Below are 17,546 nucleotides of genomic sequence, written 5' to 3' on the forward strand. Positions count from 1 at the left end.
ACTGCAAGGTAATACTTCTACAGGAAATGAGATGGAAGGATAGGAGGTCTGGAGGACAAGAGGATAGAAGGATAGAAGGACAGGAGGATGGGACATCCGAAGGTACAGAGGGCAGGATCCCCAAAGGACAGGAGGATAGGATGACAGAGGACAGAAGGACAGGATGTCCAAAGGTACAGAGGGCAGGACATCTGAGGGTTAGGAGGACAGGATATCCAAAGGTATGGAGGGTGGGACGTCCAAAGGACAGGACACCTGGAGGTCCAGAAGGAATTGGGGCTACATTGGATGAAGTCCAATGTAGAAACAAACAGAGGTAGTCTACCCTAAGATAGAGTCAGAGGGACAGGGATTGGACCTAAGTCTGGAAAGAGGGTAAGTGCCGGAAAGGCAAGACTCTAGACTAGGGAAGCAATCCCTAGACTTGGGACAGAGACATAGGGGACAAATCCGAAGGTCCGGAATTCTGGCCTAGGGAATCCATCCCTAGGCCTTATGGAAAAGGACAAACTCAGATGGACTGAAGTCCAGAAGATGATTGGCAAGTAGAACAGGATCTAAGATGAGAGAACAGGAACTAAGATGATATTCAGACTGAGGACTCTACTGTAGTTGTACAGGGGTTATATACTAGAGGCTATCCAAGAGGATCAGTAAGCAAAGGAGTAAGGCTATGTACGAGCATGCAGAAACACATTGGTAAGTAAGATGGAACATAACTAAATGAACTCGGAGATGAAACTAGTACAAGGATCAATCAGCAAGACAGAAACAGAGATAACCGAGAACTGGAAATGTGGAGATGCCTAAATGAGGATAGGCACAGGATCTTGGATAGAGGGCAGGAATAGGTCCGGGGATAGTAACAGTTAATATCCAGAGGTCCGGAGATCTGGGGATCTGGAAGGCAGGACAGAAACAGGACTGAGATATGTGAGGTGGTGGATGTAGTCCAGAATCTGAGAGGAGGTAAAGTCCAGATGTCTTGCTAGACAGAATGTACATAGGGTGGACAGGATTGGGGATCCAGGAATGAGTCAGATATGGGGTCTGGAAATAGGTCCGGAAAGCGTGGGAATATGATGGGATCTATGTCTGGCATATGGGATATGACAAGGACAGACTTAGGTGGACCAAAGTCCAAGAGAGGATTGGGCAAGTCTAAGTTGATATTCAAACTAAGGAAACTACAGGAGTATCTACAGGGGTTATATACTGGACAATATCTGAGGTGATCAGTAAGCAAAGGAGCAAGGCTATGTACGAGCATGTGGAAACATATTAGTAAGTAAGATGAAACATAACTAATGAACTTGGAAATGAAGACTCATACAAGGATCAATAAGCAAGATGGAAGAAGAGGTAACCAAAAGCCAGAAAGGCAGAGAATGCCTAAATGGGGATAGGTGCAGGATGTCAGACAGAGGGTGGGAATAGGTCCAGAGTTAATATCTGGAGGTCCAGAGATCTGGGGATCTGGAAGACAAGGTGGTTACAGGACTGGAATATGAGGAGGTGGATATAGTCTGGAATCTAAGACAAGGTGAAGTCTGGATGTCTTGCTGGATGGAGTATGCATAGGGTGGATGGGACAGGGGGGTATGGATGGGGCTACATCCTAGACTACATCTCTGGTTCTACCTTAAGGTAGTCTACCCCCTGTTAGTTTCTAGTCTGGAATTCATCCAGATTAGCCTTATCTGTGTGTTCAAGTAACATGTGGACATCTGTCAGATTTATCTCATGTCTCAGATCCAGATGTCCATTATCTGCCCAGTCAAATCCCAGAAACTCTGGATGACTATTCTAGCCCCCAGAAATTAAGGGCACATACTCAGGAAAGGGGCACAGCATACAAGCTGAGGCCAAGCCCTTGTGATCTGACTCCCTTGAGCATGTGACCTTAACACATCCTGTTTCCTCTAGAGGTATTACCCTGGGGTCTCTTCACTTCCTGTGCAGTGAGAACTCCTCCAAGTATTTCCTATACTCCTCCAGCACTCTCCCACACTCCTCTGTATGTTTCCTATGCTTCTCTGGAAGTCCTCCTGCACTTCACCAGAGTAGCCAGCCTCCAGAAGTCCTTTGGACCTCGGACTTCATCTGAAATGAAGGGCACATACTTGGGTAAGGGGCACAGTGTATGAGCTGAGGCCAAGCCCCTCTCAGTTAGTCTCTCCCTCCCTTGAGCATGGTTCTTAACAGTTGTACATTTTACGAGTTGTTTAGCCTTTGTGTAAGGTTCATACCATATGTAACACAATATGAATTTGTATTTTTGGTGCAACATTTTGACAGATTCTCAGGTCACAGAGACTCATCCTACTGCTGGGAGGGTCATAAGAATGGAGGAGACAGTGCATGCTAAATGGTGGACACAATTTGGATTAGGTGATGGAGGAGAAGAGGTGGGATCAGAGAGTTCTGACAATGAAGATGATACCTTATTCTACCCATTTGCATCACACCTGGACTGGCAGGTAGCATGTTGGGCTGTGCAAGAGGGTACAGGATACAAAGCATTTGACAGGTTGTTAGCTATACCAAGCATAGGTCAACTTATATTTTTCTAAGCAATACCTCTTAGCTAATATTTTACAAATAGGTTAGAGAGCATTTAGGGTTTGCATATCATAATATCAGAGGACTCCATCAAACCATAGACAGCATCCCTTCACATGCTAAATTACAATTAACTTACTTGGCCTTCAATGATACACTGGACTATAAGCATGAACTACACTACTGTAATCCATTGGAAGCCATTCAAACATTGCTGGGAAACCCTGCTCATGCTGAAGATATTGTATACAAGCCTTCAAAAGTATTTACCAACCCATCTCATTCAAATCACATATGTAATGAGATGTGGATAGGTTGTTAGTGGCATGCAGTCCAGGTGAGCCACAGGATATCAACTATGCTTCTATAATAACTGTTAAGAACCAGTTTGCTCAAAGTGGATAGAGGGACTGATTCCAAGGGGCTTGGCCTCAGCTTGTATGCTGTGCCCCTTACCCAAGTATGTGCCCTTCATTTCAGATAAGGTCCGATGATGGTCTGATGAAGTCTGGAGGACTTCTGGAGGAGTGTGGGAAATGTCTGAAGGAGCATGGGAGAGTTCCAAAGGAATGCAGGAAGTGCTCAGGAGAATTCCCACTGCAAAGTAATACTTCTACAGGAAACAGGGTGAAAGGATAGGAGGTCTGAAGGTCTGGAGGACAGGAGGACAGGAAGACTGAAGTATGAAGGACAAGAGGTACAGAGGGTAGGACATCCAAAGGACAGGACATCCAGAGGTCCAGAAGGAATAGGGGCTACATTGGACTCTGTCTGATATAGAAACAAACAGAGATAGACTACCCTAAGGTAGAGTCAGAGAGACAGGAATTGGACCTAAGTCTGGAAAGAGGGTAAGTGCCAGAAAGGCAAAGTTCTGGCCTAGGAAATCAATCCCTAGGCCTGATGGATAGGATAGAACTTAGGAGGATCAAAGTTCAAGAGAGGATTGGGCAAGTCTAAGTTGATATTCAGACTGAGGAACTACAGGAGTATGTACAGGGATTATATACTGGAGAATATCTGAAAGGATCAGTAAGAAAAGGAGCAGGGCTATGTACAAGCATGTGGAAACACATTAGTAAGTAAGATGGAACATAACTAAATGAACTCAGAGATGAAGACTTATACAAGGATCAATAAGCAAGACAGAACAAGAGGTAACTGAAAGCCAGAAAGGTGGAGATGTCTAAATGGGGATAGGCACAGGATATGGAACAGAGGGCAGGAATATGTCCTGGAGGTAGTTATGGTTAATATCTGTTAAGGTCGTACTCAAGGGATAACTGGATCTGAAGGGCTTCAGCCTCAGCTCATGTGCTGTGCCCCTTACTGTCATGTCCCACAATCCAGACTCACATTCCATCATATTCCCACGCCTTCCAAGCCTACATCCGGACCACACTTCATATCCAACTCATTCCCAGATCCCCTTTCCACTGTGTGCTCCACACCTCAGCAGGATCGACTATGCTCCAGATTTACCCCTGAGCTCCAGACCATCGGATCTCCACTGCTAGCCTGATAACCCCCTGTCCCATCCACCCTATGTACACTCCATCCAGCAAGACATCTGGACTTCACCTCATCTTGGATTCTGGACTCTATCCACCTTCTCATATCCTGGTCCTGTATCCATCTTGTCTTCTGGATCCCCAGATCTCTGGACCTCCGGATATTAACTCTGGACCTATTCCCACCCTCTGTCCAATATCCTGCGCCTATCCCCATTTAGGCATTCTCTGCCTTTCTGGCTTTTGGTTACCTTTTCTTCCATCTTGCTTATTGATCCTTGTATGAGTCTTCATCTCTGAGTTCATTTAGTTATGTTCCATCTTACTTACTAATGTGTTTCCACATGCTCATACATAGCCTTGCTCATTTGCTTACTGATCCCCTCAGATAGTCTCCAGTATATAACCCCTGTAGATACTCCTGTAGTTTCCTTAGTTTGAATATCAACTTAGACTTGCCCAATCCTCTCTTGGACTTTGGTCCACCTAAGTCTGCCCTACCCATCAGGCCTAGGGATTGATTCCCTAGGCTGGAGCTCCACCTTTCCGGCACTTACCCTCTTTCCAGACTTAGGTCCAATCCCTGTCTCTCTAACTCTACCTTAGGGTAGTCTACCTCTGTTTGTTTCTACATCAGACAGAGTCCAATGTAGCCCCTATTCCTTCTGGACCTCCTGTCCCTCATACCTCCAGGCATCCTGTCCTTCAGACATTCCGCCCTCCATACCTTCAGATGTTCTGTCCTCCTAACCCTTGGACATCCTATCCTCCTGTCCTTTGGACATCCTGCCCTCTGTACCTTTGGACATCCTGTCCTTTGTACCTCCAGACATCCTGTCCTTCTGTCCTCCATCATCCTGTCCTTCTGTCCTCCATCATCCTGTCCTCCTGTCCTCCTGTCCTCCTGTCCTCCTGTCCTCCTGTCCTCCTGTCCTCTGGACCTTTGGACCTCCTATCCTTCCATCCTGTTTCCTGTAGAAGTATTACCTTGCAGTGGGAACTCTCCTGCACTCCTCCGGACATTTCCCATGCTCCTCTGGAAGTCCTCTAGCACTCTCCAGCAGAGTAGCCAGCATCCGGAAGTCCTCCAGACTTTGTCAGACCATCATCGGACCTCATATGAAATGAAGGGCACATACTTGGATAAGGGGCACAGTGTATGAGCTGAGGCCAAGCCCCTCTGAGTCAGTCTCTCTCTCCTTTGAGCAACATGGTTCTTAACAACTGGACTGGATGAGTGGACAGATTGGATGACGAGATGTTGGAGGGAGATAAGATGTGGATTGGATCTGAGATGAGATAAGGATTGGATCTGAGATCCAGATATGCGGATATGACAGTATCCCCCATTTAGGGCTGATCCCTAGAGGCACAAGATCTGATGATCTGGACTGGACAATATGAGGGCAAGAACCAATGGAGAAGCTGATGGATGGAGTTTGTGAGTTTGGGTTTCCACAGATATATGGATGCCAAAGCATCCTAGGTCTTCCTTCCTTTCCCTTCTTCACCCACATATACTAGCTTTTGAAATATCATGTCTGGCAACAAATCCAGTGGTCAGAAATCCGCTAGGGAGACTCTTGTGGAGCTTCAGCACCAGATGGCACTCACGGAGGCTGCAGCTCAGAGAGAGGAAGAGGAAGAGGAGTGGAAGCATCAGGAAGCAGAGTGGATACATCAGGAAGTGGAACAGAAACGTAAGGAGGAGAGGAAGTGGATAGAGCAGTCTGAGCTCTGGGTAGCACAGGAAGAAAAGAGGCGGAGGGCTGAGGTGGCCAGGAGGGTGAGTGATGCTACCTCTATCAGATCCGGAACTAAGGGGTATGCTAGTCCCAGTCTGCTTCTATGTCCAGAGCTCAGGATGCTCCCTGCACTCGTCGTATCAATAAGAGTAAGGTGTGCTCCTGGGAGGATGCTAAGTCTAATGCACTAGTGAGATATTCCTTGTCTCAGACGTCCAGAACTGGGTGTACTGATATCCAGATAGATCAAGTCTTGTGACATCTGCAGGATAGATAGGGCCTCCTGTCCCAGAAGTGTGGACAAGCCCAGGGAACCGAGGCAGAAGAGGCAGCGTGCTGTGGTGACTCCATCTCAGAAATCCAAGGGTAAGAGACATCAGAGGAGCCCTACCCCTGAGGAACCGGAAGTGGAAGAAGCCTCCAATCCATAGACCGGAATAGAGATGGATGAGGGGAGTGTGGAGTATGATGACCAGGCCTGGGTTGCTGCTGCTAACAGCATAGTAGTGGAACTGGCCCAGACCAATGGGCTTCTCCAGGAGAGTATTGGAGCTGTGGAAGGGAGTAGGTTGGTGATGGAGTGGATGAATACCAACATGGAGGACTTCATCCAGCAGCAGAGGGACTTCCAGTCCATCCTCCTGTAGGGGATCCGGAATGGATTCTGGATTGTGGATGCCTCTACTCCAGATGATGCTGACAAGGATGTTGAGGAGGAGGCTAGAGGATCCAGAGGGGACATGGAGACTGATGGATGAGGAGCCCCGGATTTCCACTTCTGCCCCTAATGTACTTGTATCTGATTTTGTACTTATTGTAATGCAATTGGACCGGGTTTGTCTGGATATGAAGAGTGAAATACTGAAACTAGGTCTGATGCATTTCCAAGTTCCATGGCTAGTAACCAGGACATCTCTTCATCTGTCCCTTCATATCTGGACCACCAGACAAGGTAGAGAAGCTGACATTGTTGTCTCTGGCGGTCCAATTTAGAGTCTAGGATTTCAGATATCTCATATTCTGGTTCTCCGTTGACTTCTATTGGAGGTGGGGGTGGTTGGATACAATTAGGGATGGTGTTTGGAACTGCAGGTTCTAGTTGGGAGACATGGAAGACCAGATGTACTGAGCACATGGATTCTGGGAGTTGGATGGTGAAGGAATGCGATCTGGGACAGGATATAATGTCAAAAGGACCTAAGTTCTTTTCTGAGAGCTTCTTGGAAGGGCAAGTGGAACAGAAGTACTCTGCTTTGACAAAGACTTGGTCTCCAACCTTGAAGTCTGGGGCTGGTATCCGCCTTGTGTCTGCAGGTCCTTGATAATGTTCTTATGCATGGGTCATTTCTTCTCAGAGGAATTGGTGAAGCTCATTGAGGTCTATGGCATACTCCTGTGCACAGACAGAGGAAAGGTCACATTCCAGGTGGATGGATATGTTCGGATGGTATCCCTTGTTGGCGAAGAAGGGTGAGACTCCAGTGGTAGCACTCAGAGCGTTGTTGTATGCAAATTCAGCCAAGGGGAGTAGTTCCGACCAGTTATCCTGCTGATAGTTACAGTAGATCTGGAGGTATTGTTCTAGGGTTTGATTGGCACACTCGGTTTGTCTGTCCCCTTCCAGATGATATCCAGACGTGAAGTGGAGGATCATATCTAATGCTTTTCCTAAGGACTGGAAGAAGTGGGATATGAACTCTGTTCCCTGGTCTGAGGTTACATGGGATGGAACACTGTGCTTGGAGAACACATGGAGTAGGAACAAGTGAGCAAGGTCCAGAGAGGTGATAGTATCATGGGTTGGAACGAATATTGCCTGCTTGGATAGACAATCTATGATGATGAGGATGGCTGTGAAGCCAGAGGAGTCTGGAAATTGCTCAATGAAATCCATGGAGATGGAGTTCCAAGGCTTGTCCAGAACAGGGAGTTGTTTGAGCAATCCATATGGCTTATGTCTCAGAACCTTGGCTCAGGCGCAGGTGGTGCATGATTTAACATAGTCTTTGACATAGGTGTGTATTCCAGGCCAGGTATATTCACATCGGATGAGTTCTAACGTCCAGTTCTGGCCAAAGTATCCAGACAGGGGATGGTCATGTGTGTTCCGGAGGATGCGAAGTCAAAGGTCATTGGAATCAGGGACATATATACGATTGTCACAATGGAGGAAACCACTATCGTCTGTGGTCCATCTGGGATCCAGAGGACTGGACATTCAAGCAGACATGATAAGGTCATTAGGGAAAGTGGATAGGATATCGTTTTGTAGTTGGTCAACATCCATGAGTACAGCTGCTTGGAGCACCAGATATGCTAAGGTTGAAGCTTGTAGGGACAAAGCTAACTGTTTGGATGTGAACACCGGACAGAAGTTATGAGGGTTAACTTGAGCATAGTCCTTATCCCCCTCTTTGGGGTAGACATCCCAGTGTCTAGTGAGGGAATCCAGTTTTGCTCCAAGTTTTCTGGGATGGAAACAGATGATGAGATTGAATTGGTGGAGGAACTCCGACCAACATGCCTGATGGCGAGAGAGGAGTTTGGTGGTTGCGAAGTACTCAAGGTTCTTGTGGTCCGTGACAACATCAATAGGCTTGGATGAGCCTTCTAGGTGGTGTCACCAGGTCTGGAAAGCTTCATATATGGCTAGGAGTTCCTTGTCATGGGTATCATAGTTGAGTTCCAGAGTGGACAGGGTTCTAGAATAGAACGCTACTGGATGAAGCTCTGAGCCTGGACATACAATGGACAGTATTCCAGTGATAGCATAATCAGAGGCATTGGTCTCAATGACAATAGGAACATTCAGGATCCAGTGCGTAAGCACCGGAGCGGATGTGAAGGCTTTCTTGAGTGTGTCATATCCCATATGCCAGATATAGATCCCATCATATTCCCATGGTTTCTGGACCTATTTCTGGACCCCATATCCAACTCATTCCTGGATCCCCTATCCTGCCCACCCTATGCACATTCCATCCAGCAAGACATCTGGACTTTACCTCCTCTTGGATTCTGGACTACAACCACCACCTCACATATCTCAGTCCTGTTTCCGCCCTGCCTTCCAGATCCCCAGATCTCCAGACCTATTTCCACCCTCCATCCTGGATCCTGCGCCTATCCCCATTTAGGCATCTCCGCATTTCCGGTTCTTGGTTATCTCTGTTTCCGTCTTGCTGATTGATCCTTGTACTAGTTTCATCTCCGAGTTCATTTAGTTATGTTCCATCTTACTTACCAATGTGTTTCCACATGCTTGTACATAGCCTTACTCCTTTGCTTACTGATCCTCTTGGATAGCCTCTAGTATATAACCCCTGTACAACTCCTGTAGAGTCCTCAGTCCGAATATCATCTTAGATCCTGTTCTACTTGCCCAATCTTCTTCTAGACTTCAGTCCATCTGAGTTTGTCCTTTTCCATAAGGCCTAGGGATGGATTCCCTAGGCCGGAATTCTGGACCTTCGGATTTGTCCCCTATGTCTCTGTCCCAAGTCTAGGGATTGCTTCCCTAGTCTAGAGTCTTGCCTTTCCGGCACTTACCCTCTTTCCAGACTTAGGGCCACTTCCTGTCCCTCCGACTCTACCTTAGGGTAGCCTACCTCTGCTTGCTTCTGCATTGGACTTCGTCTGATGTAGCCCCTATTCCTTCTGGACCTCTGGACCTCCTGTCCTCTGTACCTCCAGACTGTTAAGGTCGTGTGCTCGAGGGGGGTCGGATCACAAGGGCTTTGCCTCAGCTCGTACGCTGTGCCCCTTTCCCGAGTATGTGCCCTTAATTTCCAGGGGCTAGAACAGTCGTCCGGAGTTTCCGGGATTTGACCAGGGCGGACAACAGACGTCCGGATCTGAAATGTGAGATAAATCTGATGGATGTCCAGATGTTACCTGGGCAAGTGGATAAGACTAATCCAGACAGAGTCCAGACTAGAAACTAACAGAGGATAGACTACCTTTAAGGTAGAGTCAGAAATGTAGTCTAGGATGCAATCCTAAGACTCGGAATATGACAAGAGACTTATCTCGAGTCCGGAGGACACAGGAATGAGCAGGAACTAAGATGATATTCAAACTGGAGTATTTCTGAGAGTTACAGGAGGTTTATATACTGTAGGTATCATATAGGAAACAGTCAGCAAACATAAAGGCTATGTACGAAGCATATGCAAAGTCTATTAGTAAGTAGGACAGATCACAAATAATGAACACCGGAAATGAAATGTATGTAATGGATCAATAATCAAAAGGGAAACATAGTTAACCGGAGTCCAGAGACAGGGGCAGTCTAAATGGAGTTGGGCGCTGATATAGGGTTTGGATTCTGGAAGGGAGATAAAGATAGATCAGATCATTTGAGATCTGGATCTCGGATCCAGATATCCGGAGAAGCGGATTTAGAGTTGAGAGTCCAGAATGGCATATGACACAGACCTCCTGTCCCTCATACCTCCGGGTATCCTGTCCTTCAGACGTTCCGCCCTCTGTACCTTCAGACATTCCATCCTCCATACCTCCGGACCTCCTATCCTTCCATCCTGTTTTCCTGTAGAAGTATTACCTTGCAGCAGGAACTCTCCTGAGCATTTCCTGCATCCCTCCGGAACTCTCCCGCACTCCTCCAGACGTTTCCTGCGCTCCTCCGGAAGTCCTCCAGACTTCATTGGACCATCATTGAACTTCCTCTGAAATGAAGGGCACATACTCGGGTAAGGGGCACAGCGTATGAGCTGAGGCCAAGCCCCTCTGAGTCAGTCTCTCTCTCCCTTGAGCATGGTTCTTAACAGAGTGCAGCAAATGATTTCTGGCAATCCTCTGAAAAGTCCCAGTTAACATTCTTGCATGTAAGCCGGGTGAGTGGAGTGACAATGTCCAAGTAGTTGAAGATGAAACAATGATAGAAATTTGTGAATCTGAGGAAGGATTGAACATCCTTGACCTTCCGTGGCTCCGGCCAGTCAATGATAGCCCTGACTTTATCAGATGACATAGTAAGGCCTTCTGGAGACAGGAGGTAACTGTTAAGAACCATGCTCAAAGGAGAGAGAGACTGACTCAGAGGGGCTTGGCCTCAGCTCATACGCTGTGCCCCTTACCCAAGTATGTGCCCTTCATTTCAGAAGAAGTCCGATGATGGTCCAAGGAAGTCCAGAGGACTTCTGGAGGCTGGCTACTCTGGTGGAGAGTGCGGGAGGACTTCTGGAGGAGTGTGGGAAACATCCAGAGGAGCGTGGGAGAGTTCCAGAGGAATGCAGGAAATGCTCGGGAGAGTTCCCACTGCAAGGTAATACTTCTACAGGAAAACAGGATGGAAGGATAGGAGGTCTGGAGGACAGGATGTCTGGAGGTCCGGAGTATGGAGGACAGGAGGTCCAGAGGTATGGAGGACGGAACATCTGAAGGACAGGATGCCTGGAGGTACAAGGGACAGGACGTCTGGAGGTCCGGAAGGAATAGGGACTACATCGGACTTCATCTGATGTAGAAGCAAACAGAGGTAGACTACCATAAGGTAGAGTCAGAGGGACAGGAAGTGGACCGAAGTCCAGAAAGAGGGTAAGTGCCAGAAAGGCAAGACTCCAGCCTAGGGAAGCAATCCCTAGACTTGGGACAGAGACATAGGGGACAAATCCGAAGGTCCGGAATTCCAGCCTAGGGAATCCTTCCCTAGGCCTTATGGAAAAGGATGAGACTCAGATGGACTGAAGTCCAGAAGATGATTGGCAAGTAGAACAGGATCTAAGATGATATTCAGACTGAGGACTCTACTGTAGTTGTACAGGGGTTATATACTAGAGGCTATCCAAGAGGATCAGTAAGCAAATGAGTAAGGCTATGTACAAGCATGTGGAAACACATTGGTAAGTAAGACAGAACATAAGTAAATGAACTCGGAGATGAAACTAGTACAAGGATCAATCAGCAAGACAGAAACAGAGATAACTGAGAACTGGAAAGGCGGAGATGCCTAAATGGGGATAGGTGCAGGATCTCGGATAGAGAGCAGGAATAGGTCCGGAGATAGTAACAGTTAATATCCGGAGGTCCAGAGATCTGGGGATCCAGAAGGCAGGGCGGAAACAGGACTGAGATATGTGAGGTGGTGGATGTAGTCCGGAATCCAAGAGGAGGTAAAGTCTGGATGTCTTGCTGGACGGAATGTGCATAGGGTGGACAGGATAGGGGATCCAGGAATGAGTCAGATATGGGGTCCGGAAACAGGTCCGGAAAGTGTGGGAATATGATGGGATCTATGTCTGGCATATGGGATATGACAGTAACCAAGGTATTCTAAGATGCTATTGACAAGATGCTGGAAAGCCACTGGAGCATTGGTGAGACCCTTGGGCATAACTAACCATTCATAGGAGCCATAGCATGTCCAGAAAGCTGTCTTCCACTTGTCTCCAGAAGAGATCTGGACGAGATGGTAAGCGGACTGGAGGTCGATCTTAGTGTAAACTTTGGCATGGCTCAGAGAGTCTAAGAGGTCAGCAATGAGGGGCAACGGATAGCAGTCTTTCTTGGTGATCTTGTTCAGGCCATGGAAATCCACACAAAGATGCAGGGAGCCATCCTTCTTCTTGACAAACAGGACAGGGGCTCCATGTGGAGAGGAGGAGGAGCAGAGGAGTCCAGACAAGATATTTTCATCCAGGAACTTCTGGAGAGCTTCAAGCTCAACTGGGGAAAGGGAATATATGGTGCCTAGGGGTGGAGCAGTACCTTCCTCTAAGTTGATCTTTAGGTCGTAAGGCCTATGAGGAGGAAGTTGGCTGGCTTTTCCCTTGTCAAAGACATCTGCATATTCATGATACTCTGGAGGGATCGCAGATAGATCTGGAGCATCAGATGAAGTGGATATGGAATGGATCTTGGCACCAGAAGGACATAGGAAGATGCTGAACTGCTTGGAGCCTTCTAACTTGCAGGCCTGGCAAAAGGCAACTGTGTTGATTAGAGAAATGTTAGGCTTGGAGGTATCAGCAGCGATATTGGAGGGGTCAATGGCATTCCATGAGATGAAGTCCGGAACTCGATGCTGTGTGAAACCCAGTCAATCAATGGATTGTGTCAGGTAAGCCAGCTATATCCAAGGACGATAAGACAGGATAAATCCAAAGGAGTTATATAGAATGTATCGGAGGTGACTACACTGGATGAGAAACAGATGGGCAGATCTATAGCTTCAAAAATGGTTGCATTACAAGTACCATCAAACAAACAGAGCGGAATCAGAGGAATTGCATAGGTAGGTAGATTATATTTACAGATGAAGTCGGATTCTATGAAGCAATGGGAGGAACCACAATCTACAAGAGCTGGAAAGTCAGAAATATCGGAATACATAGGGATGGAAACATATGGACAGAGAGAGTTCAGATTGGACAGGGAAACAGCATTGAGTTGTAGCTCTGTTGCACAGGTTGAGTCAACGCGACCCTCATCCTGTGTGGAGTCAGGAGGGTCGCAGATTATTTTTTCGCCTCGTCTGAGGCATCTGGTTTGGTTTCCAGATCAACTGTAGCTGTGCAACCTTTGGTAGCACGTGAAGTCAACTTTGTGCAGTCCCAAGCAGTATGCCCAGGTCCACCACAGAACAGACAGAGCTTCCTGTCCAGCCTTCTCTGATGCTCTTCAGATGTAAGCTTTCTGTTCTTACCCAGCTTGTTGTTAAGGTCTGGAGCTTTAGAAGTGGAGGTAGTGGACGAAGTTGTCTTTCCGGATTTGTTGTTTCTGGAGGAAGTGCTTCCAGATCTGGACATGTTGGCATTGGCCCATTTGGAAGACTTGGCAGGAGGGTCGGGTGCGGAGGACTTGGTTTCACGGGAGATCTCTCCCTTGCATTCCCAATAGTGGGCATCAATGGTTTGTGCAAGGGTTTTGTATTCCAAGAGTGTGCCAGGTTTTCCCATGCGACTGATTTCATCCTTGATACGAGCAGGAAGTCCATTATAGAATTGTTGGTGTAGAGCTCTGTCACCCCATCCATGGACCTGCGAGGCAAGTTGTTGGAATTCTACAATGTACTTGTTGATGCACTGTCCGTCGTGCATATTGAGTTGCTCAAGCTGCATTTCTGCATCTCTGGAAGGGTCATGAGGTCCGAAATTGGTCTGAAGTTCAAGCATGAATTTGGAATAGTCATCCATCCAGTCTGGATGATCGGTATGTTCATTGGAAAGGAGGTCGGGTTCAAACCATTCAAGGGCCATTCCTTTGAGATAGGATTGGGTGAAGTTGACTTTAGACCTTCCAGTATGGAAAGTGTTGGGTTTGCTCTGGAAGTTGAGCTCACACTGGACAAAGAATGCACGAAGTTTCTGGGGCTCAGTGCCATCAAAGACATCCAGCTCCTGGACCTTGACTTTAGGATCTTCAGGGAGGGTGGTGTGATGATTGTTTTGGGTGAGGTTGTTGATAGCTCTGGATAGGAGTACCATAACACAATCCTGTGGACCCAGGCCATTGTCTCCATCATCATTGTCTTCATCATCTGGATCATCATCTGGATTTCTACCGTTACCATCTGGCAGGTTTCTGCCAGGGGTATCATGATCAACGTCATTGTCATCCGGATCTCTTTGGCCCAGAGGGGCTAGGGCTGGAGTCCATGTAGGGGTCTCTGGATGTTGATGACTCAGAAGCTCTGAGATGCTTCCAGCAGTGGTGTGCTGGCTAACACAATGCTGCAAGAAGCTATTGAAGGTTTCGACAATAGGAGTGGAATCACGGCGGGTGGATACTAATCTGGCCACTCAGAGAGTGTTTGTGGTTTTGGTTGGAGCCATAGGAAGTGTAAGTATACTCGGTAAGGTGTGAGTTTTAATATACTGTTAAGGTCATACTCAAGGGATAATTGGATCTGAAGGGCTTCGGCCTCAGCTCATGCACTGTGCCCCTTACCCAAGTATTGCCCCTTATTTCAGGAAGGTTGGACGAGTAGCATAGTGGATCCAGATGACTTCTGGATGAGGGATAAGTAGCATAGGGCTAATCCAGACAAGTCCAGACTAGAAACTAACGGTAATGGACCGTTGGAGACAGAGGCAGATATGGATAGACTACAGGAATCAATCCTAAGTCTTGGAGGGTGACAAGAGTAGGGATACTCAAGTCCGGAGGACAGGAATGAGTAGAACTCAGATGATATTCGAACTGAGGTACTACAGAAAGTTACAGGAGGTTATATACTATAGGTATCTAATGGAATGATCAATCAGCAGAGTCCGAGGCTATGTATGAAGCATATGGGTAGTCTATTGGTAAGTAGAAACAGATCACAAATCATGAAACAGAAATGAAACATAGGTAACAGATCAGAGAGCAGGATGGATATACAGATAGCCAAAATACCGGAGTTAGGGGATTACCGAAAAGAGATGAGCGCTGGTTGTGGATTCAGATGAATTGTGGACCGGACTGGATGAGTGGACAGATTGGATGATGAGATGTTGGAGGGAGATAAGATGTGGATAGGATTGGAGATAAGATGTGGATCAGATCTGAGATCCAGATATGCAGATATGACAATATCCAGAGGTCCAGAGATCTGGGGATCTGGAAGATGAGGTGGATACAGGACTGGGATATGATGAGGTGGATATAGTCCTGAATTCAAGATGAGATGAGGTCCTGATGTCTTGCTAGATGGAATGTGCATATGGTGGACAGGATAGGGGTGCACAGATCAGGCTAGTAGTGAAGATCTAGAATGGAGTCAATCCTGCTGAGGTGTGAAGCACATAGCAGAAGGGAATCTGGGAATGAGTCAGATATGGGGTCTGGATGTAGGCTCAGAAGGTGTGTGAATATTATGGAATGTGGGTCTGGATTGTGGGATATGACAATAACTAACTTATGTTTTTGTAGGACAGACTTCCTCAGGGAGCATCTGTAGCTCCTGTGATTTTTGCTATGGACAAAACCCCACTTACAAGATTTTCTGCATCCAAATCAGCATATCCAGTCTATCTTACACTTAGCAATATGCCCAGAACCATCCATCACAAATCCAGTCAGCATGCCTGTATTCTAATAAGGTATTTATTGGTAGATAAGATCATAAAGGAGGAACTATTTGCTAGAGAAGTATCTTCCGGGTACAACAACTCTTCCACAACTCCCTTTGAATCATTTTCTTTGAAGCCTCTCAAAGATGCAGGAGAAAGAGGAATAGAGGTTGTGGGTGAAGATGGTCTTGTATGCCTATGTCTCAACCTCATTCATGTGGACAGCTCAGATATATGAATCTTCCCTTCAGCCATATTGATATTTATCACAGTTTCAAATTCTGCCTAGACTCATTAGGCAATGATGTCAACTTTGATCAAATGGAGGAGACAGATATTGTCAAAGCACAACCACCTATTTCTCATAAAGCTGGATGCTTTGCTACAGTTGTAGTGATGGATGATCCTGACTGTGAATGCACTGGTTTAAAAGGTGAGTAGCTTTCATATATATATGGTCATCCAGTGTATGAAAATTTCAATACTATAGGTACATGCATTGGAAGGCTGAAAGTTATGTTTTGCCTACCACAACAAGTATATGGTTTAGTTCAACCTGCTTTGACCAAAGACCCTTTGGCATATGTTGAGTGGTATGCTCTATTAAAACCTGTAGCAGAAGACTATTATGAGTTATATACAGTTAAGAAACCCTCACTTTCCTTAGACAGTTCATTGCCAGGTAGAATTATTCCACTATCATCCATTAGGCAGACTTGTCAGCTTGTTCCTAACTTTGGAAGAACAGTTCCTATAGATTGGACTTCAGATAATGTATTAGATAAATGTGATTCCTTCTTACTTAATTGTTTTACTTCTAAATATGCTTACCAAACTTTATGGTGATATATAGAATTATATAATTTCCATAGTGGTCTATATCCTGTGATAGCTGATCATAGACTATATAATGCTATAATGTACTATGGGAGCTATATAGCAGGGGGCCCTCTATATAGAGAAACAGTTTTTCCTGATGAATGAGGTGGTGTCATATCTGCATATCTGGATCTCAGATCTGATCCTTATCTCATCTCAGATCCAATCCACATCTTATCTCCAATCCTATCCACATCTTATCCCCCTCCAATATCTTGTCATCCAATCTGTCCACTCATTTGGTCCAGTCCATAATTCATCCAAATCCACAACCAGTGTTCATCTCCTTTTGGTAATCCCCTAACTCTGGTATTTCAGTTATCTGTATATCTGTCCTGCTCCCTGATCTGTTACCTATGCTTCATTTCCATTTCATTATTTGTGATCTGTTTCTACTTACCAATAGACTATCCATATGCTTCATACATAGCCTCAGACTCTGCTGATTGATCATTCCATTAGATACCTATAGTATATAACCTCCTGTAACTCTCTGTAGCACCTCAGTTTGAATATCAACTTAGTTCTGCCCATTCCCATCCTCCAGACCTGTGTACTACTGCTCTCATCACCCTCCAAGACTTAGAATTGATTCCTATAGTCTATCCACATCCACCTCTGTCTACAACAGCCACTACCACTAGTTTCTAGTCTGGACTTGTCCAGATTAGCCTTATGATACTTATCCTGCACCCGGAAGTCATCTGGATCCACTATGCTACCTGTCCGACCCTCCAGATGCATTAGTCTTGTCTTCCTGAAATAAGGGGCAATACTCAAGTAAGGGGCACAGTGCATGAGCTGAGGCTGAAGCCCTTAGGATCTGTTAGCCC

The 17,546-nt window shown here is 46.3% G+C and overlaps 2 protein-coding genes across 2 annotated transcripts; both read left to right on the forward strand.

Moving 5' to 3' along the window:
* Positions 1 to 2,318: 2,318 nt before the first annotated feature.
* On the forward strand, positions 2,319 to 2,878 carry BJ212DRAFT_1216931 (uncharacterized protein; the record flags this gene model as incomplete). Its single annotated transcript, XM_041329316.1, has 2 exons — positions 2,319 to 2,553; positions 2,613 to 2,878. Coding segments are annotated over 2 exons (501 nt in total), but the record flags the coding sequence as incomplete, so codon positions are not given.
* A 12,822-nt stretch (positions 2,879 to 15,700) lies between these two features.
* On the forward strand, positions 15,701 to 16,072 carry BJ212DRAFT_1285026 (uncharacterized protein; the record flags this gene model as incomplete). The annotated part of the gene is made up of 1 exon (XM_041331862.1): positions 15,701 to 16,072. A coding segment is annotated over one exon (372 nt), but the record flags the coding sequence as incomplete, so codon positions are not given.
* Positions 16,073 to 17,546: the final 1,474 nt, after the last annotated feature.

The sequence above is a fragment of the Suillus subaureus genome, assembly GCF_016647635.1.
Source record: "Suillus subaureus strain MN1 chromosome Unknown BJ212scaffold_65, whole genome shotgun sequence".
In the NCBI taxonomy this organism is placed as follows: domain Eukaryota; kingdom Fungi; phylum Basidiomycota; class Agaricomycetes; order Boletales; family Suillaceae; genus Suillus; species Suillus subaureus.